At 47.1% G+C, this 15,773-nt stretch overlaps 1 protein-coding gene across 7 annotated transcripts in view; it reads left to right on the forward strand.

Moving 5' to 3' along the window:
* WWC2 (WW and C2 domain containing 2) overlaps positions 1-15,773 on the forward strand; it is a 208,875-nt gene that overhangs the window by 174,536 nt on the left and 18,566 nt on the right. For 5 of the 7 annotated variants that reach the window (XM_042934230.1, XM_042934231.1, XM_042934234.1 and 2 more), the window contains 5 exons: positions 1,246-1,376; positions 3,569-3,767; positions 4,985-5,149; positions 6,535-6,627; positions 9,223-9,465. In XM_042934230.1, coding sequence (XP_042790164.1) covers positions 1,246-1,376; positions 3,569-3,767; positions 4,985-5,149; positions 6,535-6,627; positions 9,223-9,465 — 831 coding nt within the window. Of the gene's footprint in view, positions 1-1,245; positions 1,377-3,568; positions 3,768-4,984; positions 5,150-6,534; positions 6,628-9,222; positions 9,466-9,649; positions 11,025-15,773 lie in introns of those variants that run through there. The other 2 variants (XM_042934235.1, XM_042934236.1) reach the window with 2 other exon arrangements.

The following is a 15,773-nucleotide window of genomic DNA, read 5'->3' on the forward strand; positions in this document are numbered from 1 at the left end:
CATTTCTTTCTGCATTAGTGCACTCCCATTTGGGTCATTTTCCTTCTGCTTGAAGAACTCCCTTTAGGATTTCTTTTAGTGCACATCTATCAGTGTCTTTATTTCCACTTGAAAAGGAATTTTTTTTTCACTGCATATTCAGAATTCTAGGTGGGCAGTTAATTCTCTGAACACATTACAGATACCGTTTTGTTGTCATCTGGCTTCCACTGATTCTGTTGAGCTGCTGGAGAACAGTCGATCCTTAAAAAGTAATACATCTTTTTTTTTTTTTTCACTGCTCATAAGATTTTCTCTCTTCCTTTGCTTTTCAGCAGTTCCACTCTGATGTGCTAATGTGGGTTCGTGTTTACACTAGTGAGATTCTCCACCATTTCATCAGTTTTCTTGAACACATTAACTGTAAAAACTTAAATTCCTTCTCTAAATAATGGCAGTGTATGGGCCACCTGTAGGTTGCCTCTTTTATCTTATCCGTTGTTGCTCTTGGTTTCCAGTGGCTGCTGGATATTATGTATGAAGAATTGTGGAGGCTCTGGCTGATATTTTCCTCCAGAGAGGATTTAGTATTCTTCCAGAAGGCCGATTACAACATGGGCAGATCACCTGAGTCACTTGGAGGGCCTGAATTCCAATTTTTCCCTCCCTAGGACCGTGAAGAAACTGAAGTATCTGCCTACTGTTTTAGCCTCCCTGCAGCTGGGCTTTGCTTAGTTTCCCACCTCTTGCTGTCGGATCTGCAGCTGAGGAGTGGGAAATACCGCAGCAAGAACATTGTGCAGAATACTGGACTCCCCTTTCCGTTCGTTTCCCTGGGCCCCAGTGTGCTGGCTGCCTTGGGGGCCTTGTCAGTTTTCATTTTCACGTTCTATCGATAGTGCCGCTGTTCTGCACAGCCACAATTTTAGCCTGCGTGCCTCAACCGCTAGAACTGATACACGTCCCTGGGGGGAAAGAGTGGCAGTGACGTCGCTTCACCTGCCTGCGTTTCTCCTCTCCCCGGGGTCTCGGCCTCCAGTCCCGATTGCCTGTGTCGCTCTTGGTTGCTTTAAAAACGCCGGAGGTTGGTTTGTTGCCTTTTGTTTTATTTCCATCAGCTTTCATATTTGTTCTCGGCAGGAGAATTGGGTCTGGTGCCACCTTCTTTTCCACAACTGGAAGCTTCAGTCCCCATCTGATGAGTTTTTGAATCGTTTCTCACAATATGTGATGTTAATTGCTGTCCGTACACCTTCTGTTCTCCAGGATGCCGTGTCAGCCCTCCTTGCAAGAACATCAGCTGAGCTGTTGGCTGTGGAACAAGAATTAGCACAGGAGGAGGATGAGGAAGAAGAGCCCGGGCAGGAAGAAGAGGAAAGGGGTCCAGATGGAGACTGGTAAAAACCCTGGGTTCCTTTTGCTATTCGGGAATGCAAAGAGGGTGTGTGTATCACAGGGAAACCTTTATAGGTTCAGATATTACCCTGGAATTATGGAAAGCGGTGCCTTGTTAGGCTGCTACCACTGAAGGAAGGACCCTCTTTGGTCATTAGAGAGTTGAAGAAGGTAACAGCAAAATTTTGGGCCGCGTCAGAGTTAACACAGGAAGGACTTTCTTTGTTCCTGCCTCCGTACGTTCTGACACTCTTTTCTGGGCTTTTTAAAATTCTTGGTCTCAGCTACCTGTTTTGAGGGGCGCCCGGGTGGCTTAGTCAGTTGAGCGTCTGATTCTTGATCTTGGCTCAGGTCATGATCCCAAGGTCCTTGGATTGAGCCCCGTGTCGGGCTCAGCACTAAGCGTGGAGCCTGCTTGGGATTCCCTCTCTCTCCCTCTGCCCCACTCTCCTGCTCTCTCTCGCTCTAAAATCATCATCATCATCATCTACCTGTTTTGAAAGGTGTCGTAGTTTATTGTCAATTCGTAAATAAATTTAAAAACTTACTTTCTTTTTCTTTAAATTACCAGAAGTACCTCTGTACCATTTAGGTTCAGGTAAAGCAAAGCACATATCTGAGTACTCATTTTCTATTTGTTCACCTCTGCCTTCTTTTTCTGTTTCCACCTAATTATCCATACCCCGTCCTTTGAAAAAAGAAAAAAGTTATTTATAGATTTTGTCCAGAATCACATATGTATAAAGAACTGCCTTTCCTGGTTTGCATTGTTTTCTCTAAAAACAAATTTTAATGAATGCATCCGTTTTTAAAGTATAGATGTAAAATTATTTGGATTAATTTTAATGTGTATATAGTTGCTTATACTGTTGTGTTTGATTGAACTCTTGTTAACACATATACACATACATATATAGCATGCGTTTGTGTGTGTGTGCATGTGTGTATAAAACTTGTTACAAATGAAGACTGACAAGATATGTCATAAATAACAAAATCTTGGACATTTGGAAGGATCAGCTCACTACAGTTAGGCAAAAAGGTACAGATATACATTGTTCTTGTCAGGAGCCTTTTACAGTGATTACCAGTCAGAGCACTGCAAAAAATAAATAAATACGAGAGTGATTATAAGACCCATCATGATATATTTTTAAACACTAAACCTTTGTGTGTGTAAAACACAGTTTGTTTCACATACATTTCCAAAAATACACCCGATTTGTAGCATAAAGGAATTTATAGCTCGTGGAATCCTTTGCTAGCTTCCCTGTGCTCATCTCATGACTAGGCAGTTAATAACAGGCGTGTGCCCATCTGTCAAGAGTCTCACCAATCACAATTACAGCCCACCCTTCAGTTATCAGTGGAGAAAATGTTACTGTCCTAAGAACATGAAACTCAACAGACCATGAGATATTCTAAGCCACGCTGGTACCCAGGCTTTCCTGTCGATGCAGTTTATTCAGAACATAAACCCGTATGTACATTCTGGGGCCCCGCTTGTAATACCACCCAAGCCCATGCTGTGGCTTTGGTTAGAGACAAGATCACATGGCCTTAGGATTCCTGTTATTTCAGGTGTAAAACTCCCTTGACACAGGGTTTTTACCCCTGCTAGACTGTAAGCACAGTCGTTTTTTATAAAGATTTTTTTTATAAAGATTTTATTTTTAAGAAATGGCTACAACCAGGGTGGGGCTCAAACTTGTAACCCCGAGATACAGAGTTGCACAATGCACCGAGCCCGCCAGGTACCCCGACGATGGATATTTTCAATGCTTATGTCTTTATTCGCTTTTAGCGAAGTCACTCCATTCTGCTGGAAGATTAATTTTATAACAAGTAAACACCTGAAATCAAGTTACATTAAAGTGAGTGTCAGTGCTTTTAAATGGCGGGGCTAAATGTTATACGTGATTTTCAGAATATTTCTAATTTAACGCCTAAGAATTCGGTCCGATTCCACTAATGTAACTTTGTAGTACCCAATTATGGTGATTTTGCTGCATATTGCTGGAGGGTCGGTTGCTGATTTCATTTTGCGTGTAGCAGTTTGAGCCGGGGAGATGGCTTGTGTCGTTAACGTGAGTCTCATTCCTTGTGGGAGAGCGGTGTCCGCCCCAGGTGGCCCTGCTCACGCGTGCACCTGCCGGACCCAAGTTGTGTCTGGTTCTGCTCCGTCTCACCATAGGTTGACAATGCTGCGGGAGGCCTCTGATGAAATCGCGTCTGAAGAAGAGGCCGACGTGAAGTTGCCCGAGGGCGGTTGCCGTGCAGGAGACCTGTGCTCGCGCCCCCGCGTGCCCGAGGCGGAGGAGGTCGTGGGCAGGAGAGAGGACGGCGGTGCTGAAGAGCGTGGCAGCCGGCCGCCCGGCGGGCCGTCCACCCTGGTGAGCACTTTCAGCCACACTCCCCACCGGCCTGACCTCCGGCGGCAGCGCGCAGGCCAAGTCTGTCTCCTCGGGTGTAAATCCGTACCAAGATCTGTGCCGTAGCTGCTCACGGCAGGCGTTTGTGAAAGGAGGCTTTAAGATGTTCATATGGGCCCCAGTATTCATTCGTGACTTACGTTTTATGTAAGAAGATGAACAGTGCTATTTAGAGCTGTGTAAATGGTCTGGGAGGATTTATCAAAAGCGTTTCCAGAATTTCCCGGCTAACACCAGGACGACCACTGAATTGCGTCACGTTTCGTAAATGTTGTGAGTGGACACGTTCAGAGACGTGGTGCTCTGACCAGAATCTGCTCTGGAACGTGGCAGGTCGCTCGGTGTAGCGATGGGTGCTGGTTACGGGAGGGACGTGTTGGTAGAGAGCGCATCCCCAGAGGGAGGAAATCATTTTCAGGCTTGGAGGATGCTTGGGATGTCGATGATGGAGTCTACAAAACTCCAGCCCTTTGTTCCTGAGGAAAATAGTATTTTGCCCTGACCCAAGACTTCCTCCGATAAAGGAGCAAACCAGCACGAGGCAGCTTTTGAATCCTTTGATGCACATGAGATCAACAATAAACGTCTGCCTGTGCCTGTAGAGTTAGTGCCCTGAGAAACTTCTGTTTTTACTTAAATTTTATTTTTTATTACATTTCCAGAGGTACAGCGAAAATCCAAACACAGCTTCACAGCAGTTGCTATTTCCGTGTATGCATAACTGCGTATTCTGTGTAAACCTATAACTTTGTAGTATATTTTCATTTTCTTATATGTTGATTACTTGTATCGTTCTGAAAAAACAACCACCACAAAAACCAGGGATCAGCATGTTGAACGGTATTTCGTGTTGAAGTACTCCTAAACAAGATTCTCTACAGAACCACATTTACCCTGTGGAAATTGAAGGCTTCCTTGTGTAGGTCAGATGTGTTGGGGGGCACCTCCATTTATGGGTGACACCGTCCTGCTCACTGCAGGTCGGTCACTTCCCACTCGGCAGAAAACCATCTCCCGGGGTCCCGTCGGGAGGAACGCCAAGCCTGTCTCTCAGAAGCGGCCCTAGTGCCGGATGAGGCTCTGTTGGGAGATCAGCTGTTGCCTTTGTAGCTGGGCGAAAGGAGCAGAAATGTATCCTCATCCATCCGTGCCTGACAGATGTCTGACTTCCGTTCTAGGTTGATAAAGAGACAAACACGGATGAGGCCGGCGACACCAGTGTGGCAGTTCGCCCCAAAGACCGCAGCGGCCTGAGCACTCGGCAGCGCCCCTTTGTCCGCAGCAGCGTGATCGTGCGCTCACAGACCTTCTCCCCGGGGGAGCGGAACCAGTACATCTGCAGGGTAAGGGGGACACTGCCCCCCCCCCCCCCCCGCCAGTGGGTGGCCCGCCGACCACCAGGGACAGTCACCGGGGGGGTCTTCCGATTCCGCCTACCAACACGGATGGGTAGAAATGCCCCGAAATATACATGAAATACCACACTCTCATGGGTCTTTCAGTTTGGGTTGTTTTTTTACCTTTTCTTAAATTTCATGTCTCATTAACTCTAAGCCATTTATTTGGCAAATAAGTGAATTAAGGACCTGGCTGCTGAATATATTTGTACTTCAGTGTGTATTTAGAAGCTTCAAATGACCTGAGACTTAAATATTTCTGCCGCATATCATACATGCCTCAAACCATGTTAATCCTGCAGAACCAAAATTAGGTTTTAGAACAAAAATCATCTTTTAATAATGCCTCTAGACACTGAGTCCCATCCCTCCCTGCCTCTGTAGACAATTTGGTGGGCCTTGCATCGGTTTGCCAAGTTCTACTTCCAGAAGAAGCCATGAGTGATAGTAATAGATTAATATTATATTATTAAATATTATTAAATTATATATTATTAAATTATGTTGTTAAATATTATTAAATTATATTATTAAATGTATTAATATTATATTATTAAATATTATATTTATTATTAAATATTATAAATAATATTATATTACTACATGGGTTAGAAAATACCCTCAAAATTCTAAACTTACTCGGTGCAGCAAATATTTTTATTAACCATCTGCTGGTAAGCATGTTTCTAGACACTTGACTGGACTTCCTCTGCGAACAGAAGAGGCCCAGAGCCCTGCCCTCGCACAGCTTACACCCCTGTGTGTTGAGGCACAGTTACCGTAAACAAGTTGTGAAGTGTCTTAGGGGGGGACCGATTCTCTGGAAAACAGTAGAGCGAGTGAAGGGGGTTTGGAAATGGGGAAAACGAGGGTCTCAAGTTTAAAAGTAGGGTCCGAAGCAGGTGAAAGAGTGAGTACAGGCTGTCTGGGTCAAGAACATTCTAGGTTGTTCTAAACTGTGACTGAAATCTGGCCTGGAACTCTGTATCTTATACAGACCCTACTTTTGAAAACTGAATATTGCAAATTCGCTAAAAATACAAGAGATACTTTTACTTCAGTCTGTATGATTATCTTAATGCATGAGTTCTGATGACTGCCCCCAAATGGCAGCTGTTGAAATTATACATAAGAGAACTTGGTTGTTTAAGGAAAGCACAGAACAGAGAAGAACTTGTTTAGCGAGGATTTTCTTAAAGAAACAAACTCCTGTAATCACTAACCTGCTTCATCTGGTAAGCTTCTCAGTTCTAAACCGCTAGCACGCTGTTATGCAGTGATTTTCTTTCTTTTCTTTTCTCTCTTTTTTTTTTTTTATCCTTTGTTGCCAGTTGAATCGAAGTGACAGTGACAGCTCAACCCTGGCTAAAAAATCACTGTTTGTGAGAAACTCCACCGAACGGCGCAGTTTGAGGGTCAAAAGGGTATGTATTCCTTTCGCAACATCTCACTGTGTCCGACCAACCCAGAACCACAGATCGTGAAGCATAAGTACCAGAACTCTTGAGCATCATTGCTGCACACTCGTGGACTATTGAATGAGGCCACTATACTTCCAGAAAGACACAAATGTCGTGTTAGTTACGGAGATGGAGGGAGGGTGCCCCGGAGAGCGGCCACTCAGTGCTGATTTGGATCCTGTGCTAATTAAGCCAGGAAATTCACTCTGCGGTATCCATGGAGAGGGGGCTTGCCGAATGGTTGATGGCTGCTAGGTCCCCACCCCACATCTGGCTCTGGAGCAGTTGTGGGAGTAGTGTAACACCCAGTACCTTTTTGGAAGGACCGATGTTCTGGTACAGGAGTGCACGGTTTTAGTAACTTGCTTGAAAACAGATATTTCGGGAAGGTTAAGGTTAACGTGGACGGGAAAGCTCCAGCTGACCTGGGGACATCGGGCTCTGGACTGGCCTTAAAGGATGAGTGTGAGAGAATGTTTAAATACGTTAAAAGGTTGGACTGTTTGGGTACTTCAACAATTCCCGCTTACTTACAGTGGAAATACTGATGGAGAGTTATTTTCCTGCTAATAATTTGTTTAGTAATTTATTAAGCCATCGTATTGCAGCTTAGATGTGTCGTTTAAGTGAGGACGAAGCCTCGTGTGTGCTGAGCGAGGCAGACATGGCCGCAGGAGTTTCCAGTCTACAGAAGGCGTCCAGGGAGCACACAGGGCTGGGAAAGGTGCCTGAGTGAGAGAGAAAGGACTGAGCTCATCTGGTTGTGGGAATCTAAAAGGCTTGATGGGGGAGGTCTGTGGCCTTGACCCCTGTCTGAAATTTTAAAAGAAGATGGTAGTTCTGTGGGAGGTGGGGAGGAGGGATACCTGTGCGGTCTTCCCAGTGCAGTAACTTCGAGTTTACAGCATGAAAACTGGGATGACAGGAGTAGTTACACCATGGAAATCAGCAAATTCTTACAAACCCAGGCTGCTGCTCCTTTTTTTTTCTGAGAGAGAGAGAGAGAGAGAGAGAGTCGGTGCACCTGCACAAGCATGAGAAGGGCAGAGAGAGAAGGAGACAGAGGATCCCAAGCAGGCTGCGTGCTGCCAGCCTGGAGCCTGATGTGGGGCTCGATCCCACAACCCTGGGATCATGACCTGAGCCGAAATCCAGAGTTGGATGCTCACCTGATTGAGCTACCCAGGCGCCCCCGACCGGTGCTTTTTTCTGCACCCGTGCCCCCACCCAGAGCTGCTTGTTAAACGTCGGCCAGCACAACACCGCACGCGTACACATAACCACTAGGAAGGATTTCTTATTCTGAATAAAAGTAATACGGCCAAAGCACATGTGGTGATTCTGCTGTGTAATAAGTTTGTTAGAGCAGAGACCGAATACAGGGGACCTAAGAAGATTATAAAATGTTCGAGAATGTTACAGCAATATGTGTGGGACGAGGAGGAGGGGGTACAAGCTATGCAGCCCTGAAACAGGAAGAGGGACAGCAGGCCTCTGCCATCTGTCATGAGCACCCCTGTCGTCCAGATCTTCAAGCCCGAGTACTTCTCAAATTTGAGTCCCTCCTCTCTCGCATCAAAGAGTACCAGTTTTTACTCTTATTTTCCATTCCCACTGCCAGTGGTCTGGACAAAAAATACCCTCTTTGTTTCCCCTCTACTTATGCAACCTTCCCAGCCTCTTCTGACTTCCTTTCGTCAAGTAGGCGTGACCAGCCGTGAGTGGTCTCTCCCTTCCTGTGGCACAGAAGGCGCTACCTCACAGCTCACGGCTGGACGTCTTCAAGGTCAAGGACTGGGTCTTCTCTCCCTGGTGTGTGGCCCACGGCCAACCCCCCACCCCTACCCAGCAGACATTTATTCACACGTATTCAATCATTATTTCTTGGCAAATGGGTAAGATTGGCCCCAGGAAGAGCACCAGTGACTCGCTGGTGAAAGTGGCTGTTAGACAGCGGGAACTCGAGGAAGGGGTTGGGGTTTGAGCATATCGAGGAGGGAGGCGCTCAGACTCTCAGCCGCGCCGAGCAGCTGCATTCTGGCTGGCGCTTCCAGAAACGAGGGCCCGAGGAGTGAGCGGTGGGGTGCCGCCGTGTGTCCTGAGCTGGAGGCAGCGTAAGTTTCTTGTGTTTGTTTTGCACAGAGGGCAGGCGCCGGGTGGCAAAACGGTCAGGCTAAGTGAGGCTTGTGCTACGGCAACAACTTCACAAAGCCTCTGCGGTCTGAACCAACACGGGTTCGTTTCTTACTCCGCTGCTTGTTCATTGCCGGCTGGCTAAATGCTCTGCTCATTTTGTCTTCCCTCGGGACCCGAGCCGACGAGGCCTCCACCCCCGAATCTTTGCCGTCCCTCTAGCCGGGGACGGAGATGTCCACACGTCACACCGGCCTCGAAAGTCTGCCGCCTGGCGGTGCCCGGCACCGCCACTCACCTCTCCTCGGCCGCTGGCGCCTCCCTGCCCGGGAGCACGGAGACGTGCCAGGAGGGACGAGGAGCCGGATGGCCACCACCAACCACCGTAATGAGGGTGTTGTGCTGTTCTGTCTTCTGACCCTGCAGACGGTGTGCCAGCCCGTCCTGAGAAGAACGGCGCAGGAACGGCCCGTGCGCACATCCCTGGACCTAGAACTGGACCTTCAGGCGTCTCTCACCCGGCAGAGCCGCCTCAACGACGAGCTGCAGGCCCTGAGGGGCCTGAGGCAGAAGCTGGAGGCGCTGAAAGCTCAGGGGGAGACTGACCTTCCACCGGGCGTGCTGGAGGACGAGCGCTTCCAGAAGCTCCTGAAACAAGCTGAGAAACAGGTACAGGTCTCCGTGTCCCCGCTGGCCCCGAGGGGCGTGCAGAGATGGGTGCTAAAGCCTGTCCCGTGGAAGGTCCCCAGCTTACACTCGCTTTGACAAAGTCTGCAGGTGCTTTTCCTGGAACTCGGAACTCTTTTTTCCCCTTGTCGTAGGCCTATTTTTTTTTTTTTTTTTTTTGACCTAGGATATTGCTAAGAGAGCAGCACTGCCACCCCCCGGGTAGACAGCAGGTCCCCCGACCACTCCACCCCCACCCCTCCGGCCACCTGCCGGCCGGGAGCATGGCCGCGAGGGGGAAGTGGCCATCCCGTTCCTGCTCCGCGGTTCTCACCGTCTCAACACGAGACTGGGCAAAGAAACTCAGTGGAACTTTTCACATCGGTGACAGATTTCATCTGAATCTTCTGAGTAGCCCTTTAGGACTCATTAACCACCTCAACTGTTAACGCCTTGTCAATTTGAAGCCTTCAGAATTTTCAGTCTTTCTTCCCTTCAAAAAAGATCACACGTCCCATATTGGCATTTTTGCCTCTCACCCCACAAGTAACCGTACAAAATAAGATCCGATCACCGATTAAAAACTAGGGTATTGTTAAGGGAGTATTTCTATTGTCCTGCCACCTACCTGCAACCAAATTTTTTTGGAGCCTGCTTTGTTGGTTTATTCTCTAAAGTTTAGAATTCGTATTTGGGCAGAAGACAGTGTGTCCGCAGCCGTGTGTAACGTACAAATAGAACTTCCCACGTAGCCAAAATATTACAAGTGCCAAAACATTAGTCTCTTTCAATCACATTTGATGGAAATCCGAAATCGATTAGAAACTTTCTTAAACTAATAGAAATTCTTGTCCATAGTATAAACTTCCCTTTTTTGGCCCCTCGTTGTTATTTGGTCACTAATGTGTGATACTATGGAGAAACTGAGTCATTTAATTGACTAGCACTACTAATCCTGGATGGAACTCAGAAACTTAATGAGTTTTAGGGATCAAACTGATCCCAATATTTTTTTAAGGAAAGTCCAAGCAACAAAACATATCTCGCATCTGTATTATGTCCCAACCGACAGACAGAAACCTGGGCGTACAGTAGAACGTCGTTAAGTATCTGTTCAGTGGGGAGTTGAATTATACGCCCTACGTTTGGTACTTTAGAGACTACCAGGGTGATTGGACGCTGTCATGCCCTCCTAGGGCTTGCGGTTTGGTAAAGGCGATGAGCCAGATAGACCAGGCCCTCAAGAGAAATCACTTTCTAGCGAGGTCGGGAGAGGTTTCATGGAGGAAGTGGCGAAGTGGTCTTGAAGGCGAGTAGTGGGACTTCATCCACCGCGGTGGGGAGGCCAGCAGGCACGGGAACCCGCAGTAGTCAATGTCCGGGGTAGCTCATGACAGTGAAGGGAGAGCCCAGAGCCTGGCTGTCCCTTTGCCTAATGGAAAATTGCATTAAAAGCCGAAGTCACCAACTCTTACATTTGTCACCTTGATAATAATAACCATTGCTTTTATTCTCTTGAGTCTTTCGACTCACCATTAGCAATCATTTCAAAGTCTTGGTTAACACTGACCAACTTTAATATCATGGAAGCGTCACAGACCTTTGACCCCTAAAGGTCAAAGGCTTTCAAAGCTGGATTAGAGTTTTACAACTACAGATTTAAACAGAACCTTGCATCTTTAGGGGTTTTTGTTGTTTGTTTTTGATTTGCCACAGTCTGAAGTTCTAGATCCTTGGGTAGCAATAATTATAAAAACTTTGGGACTTTGTGCACTTCATGTCATATTGCTAAATTCATCCATGAATCGCTTGGACCATTATTCTGGTTTGTTTTGACTGCTTTCTAATCTCCAATGTGTAGAGAAAAGTTCAGTACAGCTAATGTTGGTTATTTGAAAAAAACTAAAAGAAAGAAACAAAAGTGGACAAAGCTCTGGCAAGATCCACGAAGAGAAGATCCACGTAAAGACAACTATAAAAGGAAAGAGGGATAGAATTACAGGTAAATTTGCGATATAAAAGATAATGAATAATATCAAAGATAAAGGCCCACAATTTGGACAAATATCTAGGAAAATATAACATACTAAAACTGATGGAAAGGGGGAAAAAAGATTAAAAACCCTATACCTCTTTAAGAAATGAAAGCAGTGATTAAAAATCTATCCACAATGAAGACATAGGTTTAGATGTTCTGTAGGCAAGTTCCACCAAACTTTCAAAGAATAGATTATCTCAATTTTATGTAAACTCTTCCAGATGCTAGAAAAAGAGAGAACATTCCACAACTCATTCTATGTGACCAACAACCCTAATACCAAAACTAGACAAAGATATTATCAAAAAGGAAAATCATAGGCCAGTTTCATCCATAAGTATAGAAGTAAAAATCCTAAATAAAATATCAGTAAATCTAATCCAACAATATATTTAAAAGATACGACATTTTGAGGCACCTGGGTGGTTCAGTCCGTTGGGCGTCCGACTTCGGCCCAGGTCATGATCTCACGGTTCGTGGGTTCAAGCCCCACATCGGGCTGTGTGCTGACAGCTCAGAGCCTGGAGCCTGCTTCAGATTCTGCGTTCCCCTCTCTCTCTGCCCCTCCCCAGCTTGTGCTCTGTCTCTCAAAATAAATAAAAACGTTTTTAAAAAATTAAAAAAAAAAGATACAACATTTTGACCATGCTGAATTGTGCAAGGCTTTCTTCACATTAGAAAAATCTATTAGTGCAACGAATCCCCTCAGCAGATTAAGGAGAAAAACCACTGGATCAACTCAGTCGATGAAAGAAATATATTGACAATCGTCAGTGTCCATTCGTGTTTAAAACTCTTGATAAGTTAGGAAGAGAAGACTTCTTTAACTTGATAGAGAGTAACCTAAAGGAAATAACGGTCCTAAAGAGACAAACACTGGAATCATCACCTTTAAAATCAGATGCAGGCGTTCAACGCTCTTCTGCTCAACATTGGATTGGAAATTCTAACCAAAGTAAGGCAAGAGAAAAGTGGAAGCAGAAGGATTGCAAAGGAGGAGATAAAGCTGTCACCACTGGCAGGCACACCTGGATCGTGTACGTTAAAGATCTGCAAATGACTACGAGGAAGAAGAGAGTCTAACAAGAAGCATAAGTAGAATCATCTACAAAAAGTCTGTTGCATTTGCTGTATGCCAACCGGAAACAACTAGACATTTTACTTACGAAGATGTTTTTTACCACGGTGTCAAAGAATATCAAGTGTCAAGGAATAAATGTAACAAAAATTTGCATTACAGCGAAAACTTAATAACCTCGTGAGAAGAGCAGAGGGGAAAACAACCTCTGAATTCATGGAGACGTATATGCCACATTCACGTAGAACAGAGGTCAGCAAACTTTTCCTGTAAAGGGCCGGAGAAGAAATATATCACTACCTCTCAACTCTGCCATGCAACCACAGGAGTCGCCGCGGACCAGGTGTCCCCGAATGGCCCGTGTTCCAAGAAAACTTGGCAAACACAGGTGCAGGCCACAGTTAGCCATCCCCCGATCCGGAGGAGGAGTTATTATTGTGGCTGTAGTCGATTCTCGCTAAAATGTACACAGATTCCATGTCACTCCAAGCAGAATGTCTACATGCATCTACATGGAAATGGATGAAATTAATGGAAGAAAAAGGTCAAGGAATAGCCTTGAATGCTGTGATGGGGGGCCACCAAACGCTTCTTGAGAGGAGGTTTCTTTGGGAAGCCTGTGGTAGGGATGTGTATGTGACATCCCTAGGGCTAGTGTGGGAACCCCCCCACCCCCACCCCGTCCATTTTCCGCAAAATACAACGAAAGGAGCTTGGGCGACATCTAAGCTGTCTAATCCTGATTGGAAGAAACGGGATCGAAGCATCTTTTCAAAGATAAAAGTATTGTAGATGCACTGTTTCTAAGTGAGCTTTTTAAATCTTTCATCATATAGAATTCTAAGACTTTTACTGGTGTTACTAGAGGATTCAAGGTTTGCAGGTTTTTCGGGTGACTCTTATTTTCCTTCCTTGTTAAAGAAATCCTTAGCACAAGTGGATGGAAACGGGGAGGGCTGTAGAACAGCAACCACGGAGATCTTCAGGGCCAGCCTAGGCGCGTTGCTGAGCCTCTAAAAACCTGAGTGTGTCTGTTCTCAGCTGCAGAAAATTCCGGGAGGGGTTTCCTGGGGAACTTGAGCAGAACTGTTGCCTGCAAAAGAGAAACTTGAGTGCGAGTCTTTTGAGTGCGAGTCTTTTCTCTCCTGGGTGCCTCTGGCCTAGCGGGTGAGCTCCCGCATAAACCCCCCAGGGCATTGGCGGGGCCACCCCCTGTATCACGATGCCACCACAGGGGATGTTCCATCTGACCTTGGCAGAGGTCTCCTCTGCCTCATGAAAGCCTGCTGACTTTGCTTACCAGCCAAGATTTTATCCTGTTTGGAGTTTTGCTTGTCCCTTACCTGCCACTAGAGCACACAATTGCCCCTGACTTGCTCGTGGATGGGTAAATAGAGCATTGACAGGATGAGGACAGTCGGTGGCCCCAGGGTAGCTCAGCCACCTGAGGCCTAGTCCCCACCTTCAGGGTTAGGCCCGGCCGTGGTGTGGGCATCTTGGTCTGGGCTGTGCCTCCAAGCTCCAGGAGTACCAGGGTTCAGGGCTGTTATCAGGTCAAACCCAGGGGCTTAGGTAAGACACCGCTTTGTGCGTGAACCTCAACAGTTCTGAGAGACGGTTCTGAAACAGGGATTTATGCTGTTCTGATCCCAGCATCCCACGTAATGTTCATAGTCACGATCTAGGAAAATAATGGCCGTGATACAGAGAAAAGTGGCCTGCTCACGCTTTCCAGGCTGCCGAGATCCTTGACTGCCCTCTGTTTTCAGACCTGCCGATCGGCCCCTCTTCCTGTTCTCACTGGCAGAAGTAATCCTAGGAACGTCAGGCAGATCTCCCAGGCGTAATACGAGGTTGAATTAAATTCCCTTGGAAGTGGCCTCTCTGAAAACTGTTAGAGCTCGGTCATTCGGGCAGCCATCTGTGTGACGTGGGTGGTAGTTTCACCTCCCGTGTCCTAATTATCAGCGTTTTGATTGTCCCCGTGGTAAGCCACCGTCTAGGAAGCGGGCGCTGCTGAACCACTGGCGGCCGCTCTCATCTCTGCGTCTACCCCAGGGCCACCGTCTCCACGAAGGTGCTGCTGTGGGTGTGTGAGGTTTTTGCGGGCCCCAGACCCCAACACAACCCAGCACACTTCTGTCCAGAGCCGCGTGTCGCTGGCCTGGCCAGCCGAGTTCACTTGCACGCCATGTTGGACGCATTTGCCCCCAGAGTGGGTCTTCTCCTACCACAGGGTGACGCTCACTGAGAGAAGGCGGGAGCTGGGCGCCCGGCCTTACCGCTGCCCAGGGACCCTTCAGAGTCCTGGGCCTCGTCTGTCTGCTGCGGGGAAGCAAAGATTCCCCGTCCCTGGACGCTTGTCCAGCGCAGGATAGAAGCACGTCTCGTTCTGGCTTTGGGAAGTGTCTTAGAGGAGTGACACTTGAGAATTCTCTCTTGTGAAATGGTGGTTGGTTTTTATATTAATCTGCAGTTGTTTAGTCATTACACTGTACCCACTTATGCATGATTCTGGCCTCATAATACGCTACTGATGATTATAATCATCCTTACAGAAGTTGCATTGATGGTTTTGCTTAGAAATTTAATTATATCTTAATAGAGGTCTTCTCATCTGTGTATCTGATGAAGCAGTGCCGAGTTGGGTTCGTAATCAGCGCGCACAGTGAGATCCCGGGGGGGAGAGAGGAGCCCAAGGAGGATTCGCTGGAGACTGTGCAGAGCAGGAGATAAACACCCCCCCCCTCCCGTCGCTCTGCGCCACCCACGGGCCGCCTCCCGGGGAGCAGGGAAGGAGGAAGGAGGTGGCGCTTTTGTGGGTGCCAGGCAATCCCATGGCACGTTAGGGCTTCAACAGGGAAAACCCACGGCAGGGACTGGAGGCTCGGAGAAGGGACACGAGGGGAGGCTGTGCCTTCGTGAAGTCCCCGGGGCCCCACGGGGAGCTGATGTCCCCCGAGGGCAGCGGGAAAGAATGAGAGGGCCTGGGCTGACGTGTTAGGAGTGTCGGATTCAGAGAGAGACTATGGTTTTCCAGTTCTCGTCGGGAAAATCCAGCGGGACAAAGCAGGGGTGTAGCTAAACAACTAAGGGCCAATAAGAGCTGAGGTAGTTCGTCTTTATCACTTTTTTCTTCAAATGTCCATGCCGTCGCTAGTATTTCCTAGATTGTTACTGTGGACGTCAGATGCG

Source organism: Panthera leo, chromosome B1, assembly GCF_018350215.1.
Source record: "Panthera leo isolate Ple1 chromosome B1, P.leo_Ple1_pat1.1, whole genome shotgun sequence".
Classification (NCBI taxonomy): domain Eukaryota; kingdom Metazoa; phylum Chordata; class Mammalia; order Carnivora; family Felidae; genus Panthera; species Panthera leo.